Source organism: Mycteria americana, chromosome 8 (genome assembly GCF_035582795.1).
Source record: "Mycteria americana isolate JAX WOST 10 ecotype Jacksonville Zoo and Gardens chromosome 8, USCA_MyAme_1.0, whole genome shotgun sequence".
NCBI lineage: Eukaryota > Metazoa > Chordata > Aves > Ciconiiformes > Ciconiidae > Mycteria > Mycteria americana.
Window position 1 is genome coordinate 47,654,894 of NC_134372.1, and position 25,058 is coordinate 47,679,951.

At 47.5% G+C, this 25,058-nt stretch overlaps 1 protein-coding gene across 1 annotated transcript in view; it reads right to left on the reverse strand.

Annotated features, from left to right (window-relative positions):
- The window catches only part of SLC7A5 (solute carrier family 7 member 5), a 36,785-nt gene that overhangs the window by 10,312 nt on the left and 1,415 nt on the right, over positions 1 to 25,058 (reverse strand). The window contains exon 2 of the mRNA XM_075510987.1: positions 11,373 to 11,498. Within this exon, the coding sequence (XP_075367102.1) occupies positions 11,373 to 11,498 (126 nt within the window). The remainder of the gene's footprint in view (positions 1 to 11,372; positions 11,499 to 25,058) is intronic.

Sequence of the window (25,058 nt, forward strand, 5' to 3'; positions counted from 1 at the left end):
TCACAAAACCACCCAGAAAACCAGCTGCCCTCTGCCTTCTTCCCGGCCCAGTTGCTATCCCATTTGCAAGGGGATGCTGTGGGTGTGAGCTGCAAAAGAGCCGGGACCACAGCAGCAGCACATGCACGGGGCAATCGGCTCTGGGAAACACCAGTTTTCCAAGGCTCTGCTTGTCCAGATCCCACTGCAGATTGCAGTTCTCCACTGGTGTTGCCTTGTCCCTCTCTCCCAGCACCTCCTTGCTAGGAAGGTCTCTTCTGAAGCTACCTTGGGATATGCTGGCTGTATTTAATGCCCCTTTAGTCAGTGAATCTCCTTAGCAAAATGCACCAACTGTTTTTAAAAAGTGAGGTTAGAACACGTACATCAGAGCGTAACAGGAAAGCCAGGAAATGCAAAGAGACTGATATAATGCTGCGAGTTTAACCTTAATTCCTGGCTTATAGGTTCAGTCATATAATCTTAATTTAGCATTAATGCCCCAGCTTGGCTGTGAACAATAAGGCTGAGCAGGAGGTGGGTGTGCAGGGTATCACATTCTGCTCGATCCCTTGGGCTCAGCTTTCCCGAGTTCCTTTTCTGCCCCTCCTGAATAATTACCAGTCTGATTCTTTCCAGATCTTTTGTTAGGGGAATAAGATATACTTTGTGTTAACAGTGACTGTAGTTAGCTACTGGAACGGCACACGGATGGACTAGGAGAGCAGGAGAGCTCTCCAGGCGTTTCAAAACACCCCTCGGGACGTCTCTTCTCAAAGGTCTGCTGGTGCTCTGCCAGTAGCCCAGCTCTGACCCGGGCCGAGGGATCACCACCTTTACCACGTCAGGAGGATGCTCTGATCCGGGAGGAGCCAGGGCACAAGCAGCATCACACCGCGGGCTCACACCTCCCTTTCTTGTCCACAACTGGACACCAGCTTCCACCGGAAGCCTCTTACTGGTTGTCACAGGTAAAAAAACTCTCAGGCCAAATGTTCCTTTTTCTGAGGCATCTGCAGGTTTTGCTCGGTGCCTTCCCAAGCCTCACACAGAAACCGTGTGCTGGTGCCTCCAAGGAGGGGCTGAGCTGCCGCCCTCGCCCAGCTGGGCAGGAGGGGAGGAGAGCATCGGTGCTCCTCAGCCCAGAACCACATGCCTGGATTCAGGATGTGTCGTCTGCTTGGGAGCCATGGGCATCCTCAGCCTCTGGGCAAGGAAGGGTCCAAGCCCAACTCGGTGGCCTGCTGGGCTGTACAGACACCTTGGCTGTGCGTCAGGACTGCCCGCCTTCCAGGACCTAGGAGCAAAGAGGAGGGAAAGGCAGCGCGGGGCCGCTACGGGAGCGGCACCGAGGCAAAGAAATTAAAACAAAGCCTGGCATTTCATTACGCTGTGGGTGGGCAGGGGTGGCGGACAGAGGGATGGACGGGTGGGACATAACTAATTACTCACACACCTCTTCTTGCACCCGCTGCGGCACGCACCTAACCCATCTCTTTGAAGCCCTGAAATGCAGCTACCGGCAAAGGAGCGACAACTCAGCCTGGAGGCAGCCAGGAGAGGAGACTAGGAAGGAAGGAAGGAAGGAAGGAAGGAAGGAAGGGGCTTTTTGTTCCTCCTCAACACCTGAGGAGCCGACACCTTGCCGCCCTCTCCCTGCCTCACCTAGCGAGAGTTGTAGCTCTCCAAAAACTTGCAGCGAGTTGCTAAACGTCACGTCTCTATGCTCCCATGGTAAAATGGATTTAGCAACGTGTCAGAACACAATTAAATAACCAGAGGAGCAGAGATCTATCTCTTCCCACTCCAAGGGGACAAGCTCGTATTCTCAGGTGTCCACATGATGCTCTTTTGCTACGACTTTTGCTTCTTTCATGTTTTATCGCTTCCTGGTTGCATGACAGGAGCCCGGGCTCCTTAACAAGCACGCTCCGAAGATCACATCCCAGCAGAGCAGCCGTCCTCTCCCACCGTCACCACAAAGCTCTGTCCCACCCTGCCAGCCTCCGATCACCACAAAGACAATAATTTGTGCCCACCAGCGACGCCTTTACAGACATAACTGGCACCACATCATAGATCTTGGGGCAAAAGAGCCAAGCTCCAGCAGTGATGCCAGAAAGGTATCCCAGATACAGTGGGTGAGCTCTGACTGTACCTGCCTTGCCCTGATCTCGTTAGCAGCCCCACGCACAATTAGACAGAGGTTCGAGCAGTCGTTAGACAGATCCTTGGAAGAGAAATCCATCACACAAAGATACCTCCTCTGGTGCAGAAGATCCAGAGGTGCACTGGAGGCTGAGAAAGCATCCAGCAAGGACCACGTGTCCCCCTTGTTCTTACACTTGCCCACTGATGCTTCCTATGGGCCCCAGCTGGAGACTGGGGATACTGGGTAGATGGTCCAGCACGGTCATTCTTACCTCCTTCCTCTAACACAAACGCTCATTAGGCCTCCTGTTCCAAATGGAGGTATGAACCTCAGTTCCAGACACTCTGCACCTTTCAAGCCTGAATGTGCAATTCAAGCCTCCAGACTTTGGAATTTCGGATTGCAGACTTTGGATCAAATCAAGGGTTACAAATCTGCAGGTGAGGCTGCCAAGCACGGCCTCGACGGCTCCGATGGAGTGAGAGGTCCGTAAGCGAGAGCATCCCAGGCTCTGCCCACCCTCCCGGCTCCCCCATCCTCCCCAGCCCACGCAGCCGTGGCCGCTCTCTAGGCAATGCCCTGCCCGTGCCTGGCACCCCAGCGATCTGAAACCTGGTTTGAACTGGCTGTTCAGCTGCACTCTGCTCTACAATTAACCAAATTAAGGTAACAAGCTCTGACATAAAACCCCATTTGCTGCTCTTGCCAGCTGCCAAGACTCTGGTAATTGCACCGGCAAGCGATGGGTCACCTGGGGCCTTTCTACGGGAGGGACCTATTGCAGGTCCATGCACTGCGTGTTCAGACCCTTCCTTTGAAAATGTTCATTTGCTCCCCAGTCATGTCCATTCCGGTTTTAATAGCACAGCAATCTTCTCTTGCAGAAAGCATTTAATGATAATTAAATATTTTTAACTTGCCTAAACAGCGAGGAGAGGGAACACAGCCATCTAGAGAGCTCAGCAAGAGAAGGGGGGCCCTCAGCGTGTCTCGCTCGTGGAGGAAACCGAGCCAGGGAGAAATGTCTTGTATATATGAAAAAGCCCAGAGGAGAAGATCCACTTGGCTGTTGAGCCATTTCCTGAGAAAAGCAGCGAGAGTTCAGTCGACTGAGTCAGAAAAACAAGACAGCAAGAAACACACAGGGACCAGGGTCAGGAGAGCATCTCTTCGGCAGCTCGTGGCTCCCCAGGGAACGCACGCTCGGTAGCCACATAAGCCGTTTGCTCCTCTCCGATTGCCGCCACTCTGCAGCCAGCTTTGCGTTCAGCAGTTTTGAACGGTAGCTATTAAACTTGGGTCCCGCAGCAGACGAGTGTATGGGTCTGAAAGATACCATCAGAAACCTTGGACCAGCAGAGAGGGCATCCAAGGACGATCCGGAGCTCCTTTGGGTTACGTCCCTGGTTCTCACCACCAGCTGTGGACAGGCTACGACACTTCCCCTCATTTCAGCGACTTCTGTTTTATGGAAAAGTTCCTCTCTCCTCCCAGTGCTGGGAAGCTTTGTCAATATTATTTCTCCTCCAGGGTGAAGCCAAGGGTCCGGGCTCCCGGATTCACTCCACCCCACACACTACTCAAGCTGCACAACTCCTCATTTTGCAGTGGTCCACCAGGACACTACTTGGGCCAGAGAGCATTTTGTTGCCTTTCCCACCTCCTCTCCATCCTGCTGGTATCACCAAAAAACCTTTTACCCTCCTCCTCCTAAGCAAACACCTCCCAGTTTTCACAACCTCCATGTCCGCTGGCGTAATATTTGCTGATGAGAAATAAAGAAGCAGACCCAGAAGCAGCGGTGTGAGTCCTGGAGCCACGCACGGCATGCAAAATGCCGTGCCTGCTCCGGGAGCCAGAAAGCACAGCGGGCGTGCAGAGACCCTGGCTGAACAGGGTCCCTTTGATCCTCAGCACAGCACGGAAAGGTGTGTCCTAAATGCCCCCGTGTCTGTCCCTATCGGGGCAGATTAACAGCAAGGTGCAAACCCTAAATAAACCACCCAGTGGGTTTCCAGCCACTTACCATAAGCTTGTTTTTTTTTCTTTTCGTATCTGCACAACAGGTTCAGTCCACATCCATAGAAACTTGTGATCGAGAATGACAAAGAAGAATGAGCCGCCTGACCAGGCTCTGGAGGGGCTAACCAGAGCCAACCAGCTTGACGTGCTGGAAAGCCAAGAGCATTTGGGGAGGGCAGATCCTCCTGCCTGTCACCCACACCTCCAGCACCACAGGCAAGGCCATTAATTTCAGCCCAGCAGCTGAAGGCCGTGGGAAAGGATCAATATAAAATGCAAGCAAAGGCACACGTACACACGTACACACACGTACACACACACGAACACACGTGTACACACACACACACACACACACACAGAGCTATCGACTGCACTGATACACCTTAGGCAGGAAAGACTGCTTCTGCTGCAACCAAAGACTTTAGAGAGACAGAGGGAGGAGATCCAGACAGAGATGCAAAGAAGCAAATACCAAAGTATTAGCTGCTCTCTAGTTAAATATGTCTGCATTGCTGGGATAGCTGCACTTGGAAAAATGAGAAGCCAACAGAGCCTCTCACGTCAGCTGCCTTAAAACCCACTCAGCCCACAGCAGCGGTGAGCAGGGTCCCCTGCGGCAAGCCTGAGATGCGCTCCTCAGCCTCCGACGCAAGGCACCTACCTTGATCCAGCTTAGCATTTGGCAGGTCGTTCAGGATACCAAAAATGAGCAACGCGCTACAATCCGCAGCTCCTCGGAGCTTTTCGGATGTCAAGGCGCTTTTCCACCCTGAAGAGTTAATGCAGCTGTGAGCCTCCGTAGGCTATGTTAAACAAACAACAGTTCACATCATCGTTAAAGGCCAAGCTTCCAGCGTGTGCACACAGAGCCGCTCCGCCTCGCAGGATCATAACGAGAAGCACGGGTCACTGACCAGTCGACTGCTTCTGTATTTTGGGGTTTGTTGTTGTTGTTGTTCTTATTAAATGCATTTTATTTATTTTTGGACAGGCAGCTTCGCACTTGTAAAATGCAAAAGCCCCAGCACGCTGAACTCTCTCCTTGAATCTAGAATTGCCAAAAATGCTCTGGGCAGAGAGGGCAAGAAAAAAATTGTCTGAGCAGAACTGAACCACTGCTCACTCCAAACCAGAGCAGGCAAGCTGCATCGCACGCTAACCTGCCATGCCCACCTGGCCTCAGCATTTGCATTCACCTTTGGCAGGAGAAGAAATGAAAGATTAGAGAGCGAGAGGCCCATAAAACGTAATTGCGTTGTATCGAGTCTCCAGCGTTAAGATGCCCGATTAATCTCCAACATGTGGTTGATGTGATTTAGAGGTGCAGGATGCTGGCAGCTTTCCCAGCTTCCCTGTTCGTGCTCTCCTTCAGTGCAGTCTTCCACTCTCCATGTGCTCCGTGAACGAGAGGGTGAGTAAGGGAAACACAATAGCTTTCCTTCAAAGCTTACTGCTGGAAAATCATGTTATAGTGGCATTTCTGAATGCCAGGGTAACAAGAAACAGCACGGGCAGCTGCAGGGCACGCTCTTCTTGCAATCTTTTGTGCACGAGCCTCAGCCCCAACTTGCAGGGACACACTGAAAAGCTTGAAGGACGTTTATTATCCATAGGCTTTGCCTCCTGTCTGCCAAAGAGGACGTTTATTATCCATAGGCTTTGCCTCCTGTCTGCCAAAGAGGACGTTTATTATCCATAGGCTTTGCCTCCTGTCTGCCAAAGAGGATCTATGGTGCGAGTTAGTCATGGGCTGGCTGGGTGAACACCCATCTGGTTTGGCTTTGGGCTCCAAACTTCTCTCAGACACGCACAGCTCCACCCTCAGTCGATTCTCGTGTCCCAGGTCGTGTCCCAGAGCCAGTCCCTTGGGTGAGCTGGTCCCTCCGGGCACAGACTCCAGTGCAACGGCTACCCTGCTGCGTACAGCAACCCACAGCGTGCCCAAAGGCGTTGCTGCATCTACCCTCAGTTAGCAAAAAAGCAGGTTATGACTGACGTGGCAGGAAATTAAAAAAAAAATAAATCAATTGAAAACAAACTCCTAAACATCGACTTGCTGAGCAGGTTCACTCTCGGGTTCACGCGATGGACATGAGAGATGAGACCGGGTCAAAAGAAAACTTGTGGCAGATTTTCTTTAGCTATGCTAAATGCTTATCCATCTCTGGACAGCTGAGCGTGATTAAGCGTAGGTACAAGCCCAAGATAACTCAGACAACGCCCACTCTTGTTTTCTCTTAGTATCTGTGTGCCATTGTGCTTTGAGACCGGAGGGAGCCTGAGATTTTAACGACCAGCCAGGAACTCAAGCTTTCCTGCCATGTCAGCAAGACCCCCCCAGAGCAGCCCTGCCCTCCCCACGCTTGCGGCTGTATCCTCGCCTTTGCTGCCTGCCGAGCTCATCCGCTCAGCCCCCCGGTCTCACTCCAGATCCGGCTCAAGGGGCTTTTTTGGGACATTCAACTGACGTTGCCACTGGCAGCAGAGAAGAAAATCTGGGAGGAAAGGAAGAGTGAGTAAACTTTCCCTCCCTCAGGTCTTTCTTAATCACAGGATTTTTCACCAAAAAAAGGCAAAGAAAAAAGTTTGGAGAGGGAACTAGCAAAATAACCCTCACAGAGAAAGACAGAGACCACATGGGTGTTATCTAGCAAAAGACAAAGGGATTCGATACACGAAAGTCACACGCAGATGTGCACGCACACCCACAGCCCCAAGATGGGGCCTCGCACTGGGAGTACTTAGATGATGTTTTCAGGAGGCTTCACAGCCATGGCAAGCACACATCAATGACTGAAGGTTTGAATCTTCATTTCGTCCCTTTCAGAAACCCTCCCGTGTCGAGTTCAGAATTTGCCAGCCACAACTACACCTCTAAATACCTTTTCGAGCAAACCATAGCGGGGTGGGGGGTGCTGGCTCATATTGTACGTATCTATTTAAAGAAAAAACAAGATTAAAACCAAAACTCTGCCTAGTCTAAGTTCTTCATGGCAAATATCTGGAGTTAGACCTGCCTACTCTGTCCTTAATTCACCCCGTGCTTGTGCAGCAGAGATAACTCTGCTGGTCTCTGACAAGCCCAATGAAGGGAGTTAGACTAATGCTGCTGCCATCAAACAGGCACTCGAGGCACCGCAGATGAGAAATTTAAGATCAGAAATCAGGCATGAAGAGGGAAAGGGGACAATAAGTTCAATAAAAATAATTCAATAAAATGAGCGTTAAATTCTATTTCCCTAAGTCCCAAATGCCCAATTCGTTTGGTTTTTAAGCAGAACTGCTGGTGAGGAATGGCAGCGAGGGCTGGAGCCCGGCACTGCAGCCCTTCCCGAACGCGCGGCAGCCAGGAACGGCACCTCGCTGCTTCAGCTGCCCGAGGGCAGATAAACATTTAAGAAACCCTAGGACCTCAACAACAGAAAAGAATATATCTGAAATGTATCTGTGCTATGTTTTGTTGGAATTTTTTGGACATCAAAACCTGTGCTGAATTTCCTCACATGTAGAAAGCATGAGCGTGTCCTTAAAGATTAGCACATTTTTTTTACCATTTCACGCCTAGGTTAGTTTTTAAGGCACTGTGAGCTGCAGGGTGATCGGGTATGAAGAGCACAGCTGCAGACCTAACCACAGACATCTGTGGTGCACCCAGTGCAGAAAACATCCCTTAAAACTGCACAGCCGCTGTCCAAACCGGCTGCACGACCTAGTCCCAGGCATCCCACCCACCAGGTCAAGAATATGGCCAAAAAATACCCAGAGGTGGCTGGAGAGAAGGCCATTTGTGGGAGCTGGTAAAAGAGTAGAACCAAAAATAAGCCTAGTTTTTATAACACTGGACTGAAAACATCCTGATCCTGTCTATGCTCTAAGTTATTTATACTATTTAAGTGCTACAGACGGGTGGGCTGTACAGTTGGGGGTACATATATAAAGTTTTACACACCAATATACCAAGTCCAGGACACTGAACTTTTAAAGCAACACAACTGTAGCCCCACAAAGGCCTTTAAAAATGTAACTTTTGTATTAGTGAAATAATTGCATCCCAAGTGGGTCAGCTCTACTGAGTCAACTTTCAAGTAGTTGAAAGGCTGTCTAAGTAGGAAACCAACTTCTACCCTTCTTTTGAAGTTGCATGAAAGAAGTGATGCAAAACAGCTGTCCACAGAAAGATCACAAGGAAACGCTATTTTCTGTGTGGTAATATTGCCACATATTTCTTTGTTTTGAGATGTTACTGCTTTTCTGAAAATAATGAAAATATCCAATGAAAGGATAAAAAGAAAAAAAAGCCAAATGCTGAAGGCGGGAGGTCAATACAGAGAAAGACATACTTCTGTGAAGTCTCACAAGTTTCCACGTTTAAGCAAGAAACCGTGGTATTGCTCCTCTTCTCTATGGATACTGTAATCATAACGCAGCAATGTGACAGTAACCATTAAAGCAAGTTAATCAGCGCTGCTCAGGCACTACCCGGAACGTCACGGGAACACACACCGCTGAACTGCAGCCCTAGACACATCAACTTGGCGTGTATTTCACCCCAATAATAGCTGCTGGCTTGGGACTGAATTTACTGAGCTGGTGGTTAAGAGTCCTCTTTGTCCAAAGAGCGTTGGAACTGGTATAAAAGAAAGCAAGGGCACACAGAGGAGCAGTAAAGGCATGGCGCTGTGGCTATCTATGGGACCCGGGATCACCCACCTACTCAGGTTAAACAGGCTTTCAGAAAAAAGTTACCCATTTAAAAGCGTCAGCACTTTAAAAGACTGGGTCCGTAGTATTTTGCCTGGAGAAGATCCAGCAGCTCTGTACTGTACCGCTCACGCACGGCGCAGCCTCAGAGAGCAGGGACACGGAGGCTTCCACGTGCACCGGCTTTGTCCCGCTGCTCCAAGGCAGGTTTGACTCACTTCACCCGTTCCCGAGAGGCGTTTATTAACCCGTTCTCCTAAACCTCCAGTGAGACAGCCTCCCCGCACAATCTACTCGAGCTCTGCATTACAGTTAAGTGTTTTTCTAATGGCTAATTTAAATTTCCCTTGCCTCACAGCTTGCACCCATCATTTCTTGTCCCAACGAAGATGGAGAACAGTGCAGCACTTTCCCATTTTCAGTATGCTTTAAGTGATGCTAGTATGCTTTCCTTGAAGAAAAAAGAAGAAAAAAAGGACAATCTCTTGATGTATCCCTGCTACGTAAAAGCATCAAGTTACCTGGAGTGATTTAAAGAAAAATTGAGAAAGTTGCAAAGCGTACGTGGAAGCTAAGGAAGGGCACATGAAAGGAGCTGGCACATTCTTAAGGACTTACCAGAGAGCCTGCAACCTCCCTAAGGAGATTAGTAAAATCCATGTTAGACCACAGGCAGAATCCCAGGCAGTGTGTTGTAAAATAGGAATTCAGATCAGCAGTGGCGTGCCACTGCGGACAAGGTGTAACATGGGCTCTGTGAGGAGCATCCTCTGTAGACCCCAAGTTCCCACTCCGATCCAGTTTGCTTTACGTCGAGTGCTGTGTGCACACACAGGAAGAAAAGATCTTTGCCTTCAGATGTTATCACCTAACTATTGCTTAGTTATCATCTAAGATCTTGTTACCTTCCACCCTGTCTGAGGCGGCCAGGTGGTTTAGCAGGGAAACTAAACGTCACATGAAATGAGCTGTCCTGCGAGATGCACACAAGTCATAGCTGTACCTCTCCAGACCTACTGGAACTCGAAACTCTAATAGGCTTCATAGGAGGTAAAAAGCTTCTGAGACAGACGAGTATTGTTGTGGTTTAGCACAAGGATGGGGTTTTTGTACACAAGACTGTAATCTCTTATTGGTTGCAGATATAAGTCAATGGAAATATCATGTATTTATACCTGAGGAACCAGGGCAGAAAGTGAGTCACCCTCAACAAAAGGACAAAAGAACAGCGCAGAAGGAGGGAAGGTGATTCTGAAGAAGCAAATTAAGATTAGTACCTGCAAGCAGAAAACAACTGTAAAGACTGTAAACAACTTTTATTGGTAAAATGTTAAAGAACTAACAGAGATTTCTGTTTACTTATCCTTTTCCTTCTAAGAGAGAAAAAAAAAGTTCCGCAAAGCAAGCCTGGGGAGTTATGAAGAGGAAGGAGGTATATTTTGTGATAAGCCTCAAACAATGTTCCTGTTGAGCGTAGGGACTGAGCTGGAAGAAAATAAAACCTCTGACAGAGCAAGAAATTCTGCGAAGACAGCACTGGCTCCCATAGCAGAGACAGGAATTACAAAGCCCCACGTGCACACACAAACATACACACACCACACGCTTGCCGGTACAGAGACAGGCGGGACTATCTATAGACTTTTATGCACATTTAACAAATAGGGCGTGTACTGTTCCCTAAGAAAAGTTTATTTTCACCAAATTCACACAAAAAAGCACACAGTAAAGCTCATCTGTGGGGGTTAGTTAATCAGATGGGTTTGGGAAAAAATATCTCCCTAAGTTTGAGAGGATTTTAAGCGTGCATGAAGAAAACAAGCAAAAACACCAGGAAAGTTGCCTTATCTTCCCATTTTTATCTTTGTTTTTAGATGCTAGTTGCCAGACATGCATGCTGGTGTCAGCCGAGAGCCCTAATATCACTGTTCATCATGCGGCTTCTGGAGCCTTGCCTGACCCAGGCGTCCCTATGTGACCCCACGGACTCGATCAAGCTGTTCCACACCTGAAGCAGGCAGAAGGGAAAGGTACAGGGGCAGCTTGTGAAAGAATGAACATTCCTGGGGGTTGGTTTGCACACGCAGATACTTCTCTACTAGCAAATGGCCATAACCAGCCACCAGTTACAGAAAAGACTTTTGAGAGCCACAGCACCAAAATTTTCAATCCGTGTAGACTTGGCAGCTCTGCAATCTCAAAGAGAGAGGCTGCAGAGTGACTGAATTAAATGGAAAAGACCTTGGGTGGTATATGCTGGGTTCCAGCAGCATGAAATCCAGCATAACTTCAGCAAGGTAAATACGAAATCTCACAAATAAAATGCACAAAAGCACTCAGCCCTTTGCAAAGCATGAGCTGGAAATACCACTCAAACATACGAGAGAACAAAAGGTGCTTGTAAAGCATTTCTGTTAGCTCTGAAATGCTTGGGTTAGGACTCCTGGGTGTTGTCCCTAATTCCCAGATTCTGCTCTATCTGCACGCCACCGTCAAAAGACAGAGGAAACATACTCACCCTTTGCAAGCTGCACGAAGCCAAGAACGATGATCAGAGCCAGCGCCAGCAGTTTTGCCGCAGCAAAGGCATCCTGAACACGAGTAGCAGCTTTCACGCTGTAACAGTTCACTGCTGTGAGGAGCACTACGGGAAAGGGACGAGAGGAGACACATCAGTTTTCAGTGAAACACTGAAAACGCAGAACAAATTATGACAAACGAGCATTTGCTTTTTGCTAAAACTTAAGCAAACGCAGAAGAGTCTCTTTCCAAAACAGAAACTTTTCAAAAGCAAGGCTCTGCAGCCATGCATTTCTCTGTTCTGTCTTTCGTTTTGGCAACGGGTGGTTTGCACAGCGCATACGCTCCTTGGGACAAGGAACTGCCCTGCTGCATCGGAGAGTACGCTTCTGAGAGCATATAAAATAAAAGCGGTTACTGCAATCATTAGCATCAAAGTTCTTGGCTGCAAACCCTGTTAAGTCGATCCAATTTAATGCTGCTGGTATGTGAAAACACCATAGAAATGTCAGGACAAACTTCCAGAGCTGATTTATGGTTATTTGTGTAACGGCAGCACCTAAAATGCTATCGAGGCCACACCACGCTGCCCACTGCATAAACATAAAGGAAGAGACGTCCCTGTCCCGAGCCGTTTGGCAAGCTATGAGGCAAACAACGCCTGCAGGTCAGCGGCACAGAGGGGAAGAGGAGCCGGATCTAAGGAAACCCTCATCCTCTGTTTGACCCGCTCGACCAGCGGCGCCAGGGACGGTCGTGCAGGCTTCCAGAGATGCTCACCAGAGCCGCGCACCGCAGCGACGGAAGAGAGGGCCGCGCAGAGCAGGCCAGCGCGACGGCTCACATTTTGCTGTGGCTGCTCTTGTACTTGATTGCGCTGCCTTCCTCAGGCAGCATTTTGCTCGCCCAGAAGCTCCCACCAACCTACAAGTTGCTCTGTGGTTAATGCAACTAATGAAGCCTAATTTCCTACTCTTTTTGCCTTGTTCCCCCATCACCCTGCTCTGTATCGCCTGCTCCTGCCGCTCTTCGGCCTGGCACTCCCACCAGGCGAGGGACAGCGTGAACTAGAGCTCGTCTAAAGCCACGAAGCTGCTGACTGGCCGAGTTTCACCTGCTTCAGAGAAAATAATGGCTAAAACCTTTACTGCTCTTCCAAATTGCTTGCTATTTTTGTAAGCAACGTTTCGTAAGCCTGCTCGCTCCCCGCTCCCCAGGGCCTGTTGCTCGTTATAGAGACAGGCAAATGTCACGCAGAGAATGACAGTGCCCCACGTGCTGGGTGCCCCCCCCCTCCTCGCCTCCCTTACACCGAGCCACCCCCCACTGCCTCCACACCAGCTTGTCACCAGTCCCCGGAGCCGACCGGTCACCGGAGCAGCTCGGGGAGGAGCGGATCTCAACCCTTCTTCTTGGGCAGGAGGCTTTTCCCTGCGGGATCCTTTCCAGGCTGGCCTCTGCCCTCGTAGCAAAGGCTCTTTCCCACATCCTGCAGCTCATTTTCACAGGACCCCACTGCCTCGACCAGAGCCAAACAGCTGCTCCCCCAAATATTCAGCTCGGACGCAGACCACCCTCTCCCTGAGGTTACGGGCTATATCTGCACTCGCAGTTCAAAGCCCAGAGCATTTGATGTAGATATTTCAGCCTTAATCAAACCCCCAGAGACACGAGGGGGCTCAGCAGCACCTTCGTCAGGTCACCAATCTCTCCAGGAGATTGCTGCTGGAGTCTCCGGCCATAAGCCCGTCCTCACGGGACTGAGCCGCACAAGGTGCTTCAGAACAGGGGGAAGGCGATGGATAAAGGTGGGAGGCAGAAATACCAATAGTCGGGTGGCTTGGTTACTGCCCAGCAAGAGCACCCACTGCCTTAAGACCGTCAACACATGCTGAGCATCACAGGGAAAACCACAACGCGCCCCTACTCCGAAGCAACATTACCTCCCAGCTACAGACCGGTACCCAGCTCAGCGTAGCCTGAGCGCACACGTGCACGCGAAGGACGCAGGCACCAGCACACCAGGTATTCCCCACCTCACCTCCGAGATGAGATGGTTGCACAGGATCAGCAGTGCCTGCCTTTGCTCTCCGGCTTGCGGCAGGACCACGCACCAGAGCTGCTCGCAGCTCATCAGCTCGGAGCAAAGGCACATTCCCGCAGCCTCACACCCTGCCTCCCAGCAAGGGCACAACAAACTGCAAACTGAGAAATAAAACCATGGAAGGAGGACGGAGTATTTGGGCATTTAAAAGGGTCTTAGTGGCTCACTGCCACTCTGCATCCTGCCCTGCCCGTGAGAAAGCAACTGCATTGGTAAGAGTTCAGGGAAGCGCACGCAGAGCCCACGCCAGAGCTGGGAATAGCCTTCCTGGAACATATGGGCATGGACGGGCTCAGACGTACCCACGGGCTGGCTTCAGAGAGCTCGGTCTTCAGGGACAGCAGTATCTGGGTCCGACAGCAACAATCAGACTTCGCGTTCCTGCTCGAGCGAGCACCGAGAGTGACAGGGCTTCCTAGTGACTCAGAGCACGGGCAGGCAAGGAGGGATACGAGTTCCATCATTCATTCACAGGGGTCTAAGAGCCTGCTACGGCCACAGCACAGCAGCGATATGCATCGGGCTGAGAGGACTTAATTGTCCATATATTGCTCAGCTAAAGGCTGCTTGTAGGGGATCTTCAGGCAGGGAAGAGCAAAGCCAGCGGCGCTGCAGCAGACTGCACGTCCCAGAACATGATGCCTGCTTTCAGGATTGTTGGTTCTCCCCCCTCCCTCGCCCAACCCCCTAGGATCTGGTGTCATCTCAATACAAGACTATTTAAAGTCTGGAGAAATGAAAGAGTTTGAAGTCTTCGCAAAGAAAAGCACATGATTCAATTGTGCTGGTTTTGGCTGGGATAGAGTTAATTCCCTTTATAGTGGCTGGTATGGGGCTATGTTTTGGATTTGTGCTGAAAACAGGGTTGATAATACAGAGATGTTTTAGTTGTTGCTGCACCAGTCAAGGACTTTTCAGCTTCCCAGGCTCTGCCAGGTGCAGAAGAAGCTGGGAGGGGGCACAGCCAGGACAGTTGATCCAAACTGCCCAAAGAGCTATTCCATACCATATGGCGTCATGCTCAGCATAGAAAGCTGGGGAAGAAGAAGGAAGGGAGGGACGTTCGGAGTGATGGCGTTTGTCTTCCCAAGTCACTGTTACGCGTGATGGAGCCCTGCTTTCCTGGAGATGGCTGAACACCTGCCTGCCCACGGGAAGCAGTGAATGAATTCCTTGTTTTGCTTTGCTTGCGTGTGCGGCTTTTGCTTTACCTATTAAACTGTCTTTATCTCAACCCACGAGTTTTCTCACTTTTACTCTTCTGATCCTCTCCCCCATCCCACCGGGGGGGGGAGTGAGCAGGCGGCTGTGTGGGGCTGAGTTGCCAGCTGGGGCTAAACCATGACACCAATATATCCTACAAGAATGAAAGCCAGAAGTAAATAAGGAATTTCAGATTCACTTTTTTCTGTACCGTATCTTTCAATGCCCTTTGGCACTGGGGATGTGTCTGGGCATTCGGAGTGGGTGAGAGCGAAAGAACCCAGAGCTGTCTTCATTGGGAAGGACGGCCCTGCGGGCTCTCGCACAGGTCACAGGACGGCACGAGCTGGGCTTTGGCTGACCTGCTTCGGCACGCAGCCGGACGCCAGCGGCGAGGAACCCCACGCCACCTCCCCCAAATTCAACCCCCTGTCCCTCCACCCCGCGCTGTTCAGGGGAGATAAAGTCTATCTGATTAGAAGGCATCAAGCAGCAGGCCAGCGCTATCGCCGGTTTGCAGGGTCACAGTTTTGTCACTGTGCAGCAAGATTGTGATATATCTGCTCCAACCAGTAAGCTAAAAGAGACACTGTCCAGATATACAGGGGAGGAGAAAATAAAGGTTAGCAAGGTCAGCTTACAGTATGTCTGTGCTACATGGGGTGCTGAGGGGGAGAGAAGAAAACACAGTGAAATATCAGTAACACAGATCACAATTCGTCTACTAAAAACACCTCTGGTGAATCCTAATGGGGAGGACGGGGAGGGAACCGAGGATCCAGGATTCACTTCGACCAGCGATTATGCTAAAAATAAAACTCTCCTTATTTACAGAGGGATATTTAAAGGATGAGCTAACGCATCTAAAAGCACACTTTTCCCGTTAGTGAAGACAGCCCTCAGAGGTGCGACAGTGACATTCCCTTCCCCATTTAGGCATTCTGTTTCTTTGACAATAGCTGCTTCAGCCTCCACGTTAAATACTGACTTACTCGGGGCCGTTTTTCATTTTCTGGTTCTGTATGGAGCCTGCTGGACGGACTGTGGGACGGCAGTGGTGTACATAAAAGGCAAAAGCTTTCTACACAGTCCAAAACTGAAAAGCAACGGAAGCGTCGGTATTCAGCCCTTAAAAACATCGGTGCCAGCTAAACAGGCTCTGTAAAAATAAGAAAACACTTAGGGCCAGAGACTGCGCACAGGGCTGAGAGCTTCTTCCATGCCAGTCGTGATTCAGAGCCTTTCAAGTCACAATCTCCCTGCTTTGCTTTTCCCACCATGTAATAATATTTGTCTTTCCTAAAGGAGTGTGGTGGAGTTACTACACTTGAACGCTTTCAACACAGGAAGGGCTAAAAAAAACCCAGTCTCACCCACCAGAAAGAATCCTACAGACACCGAAACGAAAAGACACACAGTACTTTTTCAGTAAAACTCCGAGATGAGTTCCAGTGGCTGCTCAACTTCTCAGGAGACCAGAGGGTGAGGGCTTCTTAAAGCAGAAGGTTTTATTCCTTTGATCCGAGATGCTACCCTGCGAAACAGGGGCTGCGGGACTCCTCCTGGCACTGCTCCGTTCACCTCGGATGAACTGCTCCACACAAAGAACGGGGGAAAGCTGCACAGCCACGGCTTTACTATAAATCAGGGCAATGATACAACGCAGGGAAAGATCAGACGGCGCTGCCCTAATTTCTGCAGCACCCTTCCTCAGGCTACAGCCGCCGGCCATTGGCAGACGCCAGCTATGCAGCGAGGCAGACCTTCAGCGTGACCCATCGGGGCCGTTCTCGGGAATCATTCTAGGAATAAGGATTTCAGCACGACCTGACGCGACACAGTCTGTCTGATCCAGCAGCCCCTCTCCAAAGGCTTTACATAATTGGGATAATAGGAGCTAGAAAGCTGCAGTGATTGCAGATGTAAGAGGGGGTACTTTTACTTATTTACTTAGTACCTCTGGCAGAAGTAGGGAAGACACTGGGTTTTGAGTGCTGTAGAGAGAGCACGCTCGCAAGCCTTCATCTCTTCTGGTGACTGCTCAGCCTAGCTGAGGGTGAGCTTCATTTCAAGATACTCAAGCCACCCCTAACAGGGGAATCCAGAGGCTTCCAAAGAGAAGTTTGGCTTTGTAAAGACAACAGCGGGTCCAGCTTCAATTATGTACTCTGTCCCAGTAGTCCCAGCTGGCTTCAGGCATGCCGCTTAACCTGCTCTGCTGGCACTCACCCGCAGTCAGGTAATTTCCCCATTACTGATAGGAACCAAGGATAAACTGACTAATCCAACACAGCACCCAGAACCTTGCTCCCCCCACAACTCACATTTTATGGACATATCCCTTTGAACTCAAGTTCCAAGATCCCTCCCAAACATGATTTCTAGATAACAATAGGAACACATCTCTTCAAAGCTAACTTAGAAAGGGATCATGACAATCCCCACATAGAACAAGCCCCTGACGAACACGCTATATGTGACAACAGCTCCCTGTGTCTACAAAGGAAAGGCAGGATGTAGTAAAGCTGCTCTGCGGGCGTGCGGTTCTGCCCAAAGCAAACAGTAGGTGAATGGAGCCCTAATACAGGTAACCCGGGGCTTGGCATTTATGATGCAACACTCTTGGCAAGTATCCTATAGAAAAAGGCAGGGCTGCAGCTTTCTCAGGGTAATGGAACGTGGCCATGGATCAGAGATGGAGTAAAGACAGTGCTCAGGGAGGCTCTGTTTGGGAAAAAAAGCAAACAAGCAGCCGATCCACAGCTCTGCACGCTCGTCCTCATTCACACGGGAAAAAAGGATCCAATTCCAGCACCGTATGTAACTTGCTGATGGGGAGATGGGAGTTTGCTCAACCCAAGACCTTTAGCAGCTTTTCAGGTGAAACGTTTCTCAAATGGGTGTAGGAATTCTTGAGGTACGGGCACAGCTGCATTCGTGCTGCGTGTGAGGTTACATACCTTGGAGGCCTTGCACAATGTCACTTTTGGCCTTTATTTCATCTTCTATAGGTTTCCTTGGTCCTGACCTGTAGCGTTTCCTATATAATTCATTATACATCTCTATAACAAGGATAAATGTGTGTAAGTAGCTTGCTTCAAAGGAGTAAACTCAATTAACTTGCTGCAAGTTACCCATGGATTCCTACTTGTGGTATTACAGGACCAGAATGAAAATGCGTAGTGGGGTAGGGAACTTGTGGAAAGAAAGGGGAAGAATGAAGGGAAATCCTCCACCTCAGCTTCCCCGCCAGGAAAACGGGGACTGTAACATCGTCCACACGCAGCGGATGAATCATGCAATGATTCCTGCTTGTAACTCACACATTTCCAAAGCGGTTAGCCCTTACAATTGTAAGATGATGCTTCCATTTACCATCTGCCACTGGATGATGTTGATTTTCTCCTCACAGTTACTTACAGAACAGTTCTCAGCTCCTTTCCATTGCCCCGTCCTACAGCAAAGGCTGCTCCTTTCGCTCTTCATAAAGTGCAGATGATGGACGAGCAGTTTTCTCTTCTACCAAAGATGGTGCAACCAAGACGGTTTCAAACAGAGACAAGCCAAGCTGAGCCCGTGGCCGCCAAGAAACAAACCACAGGGATGACAGCAGCACATGGCACAGACACAAAATGGTCCGCATGCTTTGAAGAGAACCGCTGCCTAAGCCCACAAGAGGTTAGACACGTCAAAAATGAAGAGTTACTCCATATAGTACAAACAAGGAGTTACGCTATACTGACTACAGTGGTTTAAATCATGAGGACATCAATGCCTTAGCTATTCACTAAGGGCAAAAAAACCACTTTATGTTCGGGTGGCTGTGATGCCACGGTGTCTTCCAGTAGTCTCAGGTGTCTATTTCTAATAGCACAATCTAACATGAGACATACCTACGAGGACATACACAGAAAACGGTTAGGGAAATTTCAACTTGATAGATATTTAGTGAAGAGTTGTGCCCTGCAAGGTGGTAAAGAGAAAAAGCAGAAGGAAAGCAGGTATTTCTTCAAGGACAAGTCCCTGGAGAAACGCAACAGCCAGGGCAATCCGTCTGTAGAAGGGAAGCGCTTAGTGGCACAAGAGGCTGTTGGAAAGAAGCACTTGGCCCCAGAGCAAATGTGTCTACATTAAAATCAACTTATAATAATAAACATACCTGGCAACAGTTTACAGTTTCCTTTTTATTTTTCCTCCCAAAACGGCAATGCGGAGGAATCAGGGGATGGGCACATCCACAAACGGCGGGTGAAAGGAGAAGGCAAAGGCTGCCCTACCACTCAAGTTTAAGAGGAGGGATCATCTCCAGACCCACACCCTAACTGAGAACGTGAACTCTGGATGTCTCCAACAAATGGCCGCAGACACCCTGAATGTGTCAGAGCTCCGTCTCCCCGCTGGCTTTCAATTCCGGGAAGCCCCTGGTGCTGAAACAGGCTCGGAGCTGGGAGCCAGAGGTGGTGGAGCAAAGCGGGATGATGCTAGCATTTCATCATGTAGCCCAGCTCCCAGAAGCATCCACACCCTCCCGTTTCCAGAATTCTGCAAGAATAAATTAACAAGCACTTACTTGCCACCGCCCTGTCAAGAGCTGTGCCAACCGGTGCAGCACAGTCAGGGCCAAAAGGCAGCGCCAGGGCTGCCCGGAGGAAGAGCTCAGTGCAGAATTTCACCGTTTGCAGATACTGCAGAGGCTGGATCTCAAGCCTATATAAATGCACCCATCGCTTTGGTACCAAGGTACTGTAGTAACAGTGATACAGTTTACACTATTCGAACTGTGTGGAACATGAAAAACTACGAAGAGTTTATTAATGCTAGGGGAGCTAACTCCTAGCTAGTGGTAGGAGATACTATTTGGTCTCCTTAGAAAGAAGCTTGTGTTTTTACTGTCAAAGTTTCTAGATTACATGATGCAGCAGTTCCACAAAACAGGTCATTCTACCACAGGAAGACAAACAAAATATAGACAAACAGCATATATATGCAATGGGAGACAAACAACATATATATGGGAGATGAACATATAAATGGGAGACAAACAACATATATATGCAACGGGAGAAAGAGGTACATTTCTTCCACTCCCAGCAAATTAAAAGGACCCCATAACTATGAACATCTTTTCCACCGTGCCCACCTCATATGAAATATCTTCCTAAGAGCAAACAACACTTCCTAATGTCTTATGTGCACATTAAGCCCCACAGACATACCACTGTCCTTGCCAGACGGTCAGCTACGGGACCTGCAAAACATGGCATCGTACCGGCCCACAACGGTGTTACACGGATACAGAAACCCCTTCCCACAGTTGTACTGAATTAGGTTCTACAAATCCACAGGAAGGTGGCTGAACTTCAGCATTAAGTGCGAAATCCTGGGTCATGAACTTAATGAAAAATTCCAGGCGGGTTTTAGTCTGAATCATGCCACCTATGCCATGCAGAGGGTCAGAATTCAGCTCTGCATGCTGGCTGGCAAGAAACTGCTTTCTCATCCATTGCGTTTGATCTATTGGCCACATCTGACACTGGGACTATGAGACTATTGGAATACTTGAAATGCCTAGTGATGTGGCTTTGAATTAGACTGACCATAGCGAGTTTCTCTGAAAAAACCTTCCCAGTTTGTCCATGTCATAAAAGAAAGACTCCGAAGGATCTCAGTGGTACTGTAAATCATTCAAATACAATAAAATTTAATGGGACATTTGTTGTGAGAGCCAAGAGAGGGGTGCCAAGAAATGCAGTAGTTGCTTGCTGTGTTACAAGAGTCCTCCAAACCTTCATCCATTTCAGGAGAATCCTGCTACTGTCAGAGGCTATTTTCATTAATGCTACTCTCTCTAATTAAATGCGGATTTAAAAAAGCAACCTCAGTCTTGCAACATTACCCATACAGCAGGGATTCTACAAAGACCCCCTTCCTTCCACTCTGATCAAACAACCGCGTATTTACTGATACAGCTTAGTCATTTAATCCACCTTTCTGAAGGAGAAAAAAAAAAAAAAAGTCTTCAAAGCGTCACACCCTGCTTGTCCTGGCAGATTAATTCCAAGTAGCAATGCTGCAGAATAAACCCATCTTAAACAGACAAGCATAAGATGTATTTTGTGTTTGCCTTGCTGACCATCTAATACTTGATGGTTCAAAATCTACCCATAGCTTCACTTTAAACAGCCGGTCAAACAGCCAAACTGTCAGATTTAAAGTAAAACCTTAATACTAAATAAAGACGTTCCTGTTTCCAACATACGCGATTTCCAGTTGAAATGCTGACACTGAATATTCGCTTATGGGCTACAGCTATAATTTGGCAAGCATTCAAGGCATGTGTTTATACACTTTTGCCAAACCCTGGATTTGATACCATTCTCCTCCTCTAATTCCCAATGTGCTCAGGGGGGTGTCAGGCACTTACGCTTCCGTATGACATGTGCTATTAGATATGACTCAACTCTGCACTGACTGCTACTAATTCTTCCACTATTAGGCTGTTCATAACAAAAGAGACAAATGAGAAATATGTGATCATTTTACTGGAATTCCATGCTTGCAGGAGGAGTGCCCAAAATAATAATTCAGAAAAGCAGCAAAGGAAGTCTAAAGAAATTTTAAAGAAGATTAAAATACTGTAGCTTTGGAAGTAGCAGATATTGCTGCAGCAATATTGGGGTTGTTAGTGCCAGATTAGCATATATAATTAACAAGCGATAAAAGGCTTCAGAAGCTAACAATCACATCACTGATTTGACATTGAAGATCAAGAGTAAAATTATATGCAACTGGCAGGGTTTCTCAAGCTTCTGTGGAGCAGATTATATTGTCAAGAAATACGTAAATTATAGAATAACCTGTTACGTAGCACGCAGAGGGTGTGGGGCAGGCTGCGTCTAAGAATGTGTGTAGGAAGAACAGTTCAGGCACTCATGAAACACCAAGCAAGAACCAGCTCAGGTCTGGAAGCAGCATTATCCCCCATCTCCCTTATCTATGGGGAATTTACTGTACCACAGTTCAAAGACCTCTCACATGTAGGAAACCTGTAAATGAAGAGGTGGAAATAAGAAATATGCATGTTATCTTTAACTGGATAACTTGAAACTTGCCATCCTTGAGCCATCTCTAGAACATACACTGTCTATTAGGTCATGCTCTGTTAATTTTTTAATGATTTTTTGTTAAGATTTATCAGTTCAAATTTAAGAAATGCAACACAAGTGGCAGCCAGCTGTAAAAGAGATATCGGAGATGGACTTTCAGCTGGATGCTGTTCCCCATCGCCGTTCAGGCCATCACCTGGACACCACCTCTTCAATGGGAAAAAAACCCCAGGATTAAACAGTTTTACATGATCCTCCTTCTGCTACGTGAAGATGGTCCTGCAACATATATAAACAACCAGTTCTTTCAAAACTACGCTTGCTACCTAAATATTCTGTTAAAAAGTGTGTATTTTTTTAATTCAAAGTGAAAATAAATGGGAGAAAATGGCAGAAAAAGATACGAGTATGTTAGAAGTGCACTGCAAATGTACGTTCCACTGTGATGCCTTCTCAAGAGAAGGAAAGAGGAACCAACAACAAATATAATGGATTTTCATTTCTCTACATAGCCTGTATTTTCGTTTCTCTGCATAGCCTCAAATGTGCACCTGAAACACAGAGTACAGAATGCTTAGTAGTTTAATTCTTCGCCATGTACAATACTGATACTGTAATGTAGATGTCATGAAATATGAAAAGTCAGGACCTAATAACCGTCCCTCCATCCTCTGTAGAAGGGGTTAAATTGGTTTAGGTGAGATCATATTTGGAGCAATTCAAATAACTGTTGGGTTTTCACACATATGCACAAATTCTCAGCTTCATGAACTTTAACTTTTTCTGTTCAAAAAATGCTTAGATACCAGGTAGACCTTATGTTTTTTTATCCCTTAGCATTTGCTTTTATGATTTATCAGTCCTAAAAGTATCAGCCATCCAATCTTACAGATCAAATAACATGCAGTTTATGAGTTAGCTAAGTAACCCGCAGCCTGAAAAGCGTTAAGCCAAATTACCTGCAAATTCTTACACCTAGGGAGCACTGGTTGTTTCATGGTGAACATCAAATAAGCCACGCTAATGATGAACAGCTTGACCCATCTTGCTACAGGAAGACTTCCCTGTAGTGAATTCCCACACGTTTATTTGGCAACCATAAGAAGCATTCGTGTTGTCTGATGGAAGAAGTACTCCTGCATACCAACCGTCTGTAGATTACAATCTTGATAGCAGAAAATACCTATTTGTAGTTAAATTCTACTTACCACCCACCTTGTTTTCCTCAGCACCTTAAGGAGAACAAAATTCCCTATTCCAACTATTTTTTCTTTCTTTCAAGACTGTGATTTATTTAGATTATCTTAATGCCTGGAAATTCAGTTTCTGTACTTCATGGTGGCAAGTACCGAACAACACATTTATTTATTCAACTGTTCAACACCAGTAACGCTCAAAGTGGAAACAAATAACTTTTGTTATTTCTTCTCTTACTAGAAACCATGCAGTCAATTGCATTTTATGTTGAGATACAAACTTTGCAAAGAATACAGCTGGTACTGTTCTAGACGGCTGGGTTTTGGCTACATAATAAGTCAACTGTATTCCAGCCCAGGGCCCCACATTCCCCTACTGCTTCCTAAACCGTTCTTCCCCTCTTTGAGATAACTCATTAACCTATGCTCTAGAGCATATGCACAAATAGGCCATTTTTCCTACCCTAAGGCTCTTGGAAAAAAAATATCTCACTGGGTAGGGGTACGTTTGAAACAACCATGTAACAAAGCCGCTTGTTAGTCCATCGAAGATTTGTGTGACTCGCTAAGCCCTTGGACCAGATTTACTTCATTTATTGTTCCTAGTTCGTGATGCGGTTTTGGCACTAGACAGTAGGAAAGCTAACTCCAAAAATCAAAGTTACAGAAAACTAACTTGCTGAAGGCAATGCACAATGAACTAACCTTCTGTAGCAAAGGAGACAAACAAAAATGTAACCCAAAGCATAAATAAAATAATAGCCAGCGGTGCGGGGGTGAGTAAAGTTTAAAGAAGAAATACATGGAAATGATGCAAATTTGTAGAACCAGCAACTCTTTCCTTGGCATTTCAAGATAAAGGTCCAAGAACAAATTCTTCAGGAAAACTGCTAATTGCCAGCAAAAGAAAGTTGGAGACACTTATATTACATATCGGAGAAGCGTAAGTGGGAATGAGACCTGGCATCAAGCAATTTCATGCTGCAATCCACCCTGTCACTGAACAGATCTCGCCATGGGCAACTCTGCTTTACCCCCGTATTTGCTTTCTGATCAGTAAAATGGGAACAGAGACACCTCACCCCACCTATTTTGGGAAAGTTCCCGCAGATGAAAAGTTACTTATTATTAGAAACACGTTCTCAAAGGTTTTGTCAACTACAATATGTCCTTGGACAGCAAGAATTTGGACATAAACCAGTAAGAAAGGCCATCTAATCAACTGTTAGCTTCTCAGCAAATAATGTGACCACCACATGCATGCCTGCCCCTTTTCTCTGAAAGAAGAGAAACTGTATTGCAGACTGGCAGGAAAGCTCTAAAACCAGATTTTTCACAAGGCCCCGCTTGATGCAAGAAACCCATCAGCAGAACTATTTCCTAACCCTGCTACAGCTTTCTTAGTTGGGTGACTATATTTCCTTAACACATGCACTCCACTTTGTTAAAAACTTGGATGGAAAGTCCACTTACCTGTCTACTTGCCCTTATGTTCCTAAAAATTTATCTGGGGAATGAGTGAGTTTCAGTCTTGCCCAAAGAAAGTACAATTTGCTGCCCTGCCTCTTATTTATCTTATTATATCTACTAGCTAGCCATACAATGTATCTACCAAAGATTCGGTCAGTTTGCGTATGAAGACATTTATAGGCAATATATCTTCCCATAACGACCATGTGCTGCAACTTTTGAATGCCTGCGATCCTCAGAGGGTGAAGGAATCTAACACAATCTCCCTTTGGATAGCACAACCAACCAGACTCCTCTTCACAACCTCAAAATGAAAAAATAAAAAGATCACCTGTCACTCTGTACAGCAAATAAATGCTTTATAAAGCCCCCACAAAAATGATACCCTCTCCCACTATACACCTTCACAATGGCACAAGAACTACCAGTGGAGCGGAACACAGACTGAATAAGAAATGAGGAGAGAAAGGCAGAAAATGGTCCTGTATTTAAATAAGGAATTTGGATGGGGTGACTGCAGTCACTGGAGGAATGGAAAATGGGGCTTCACCGGCAAAACTGCAGACCTCAAAATACCAGAGAGACGATAAAAACTGCAGCAGGCG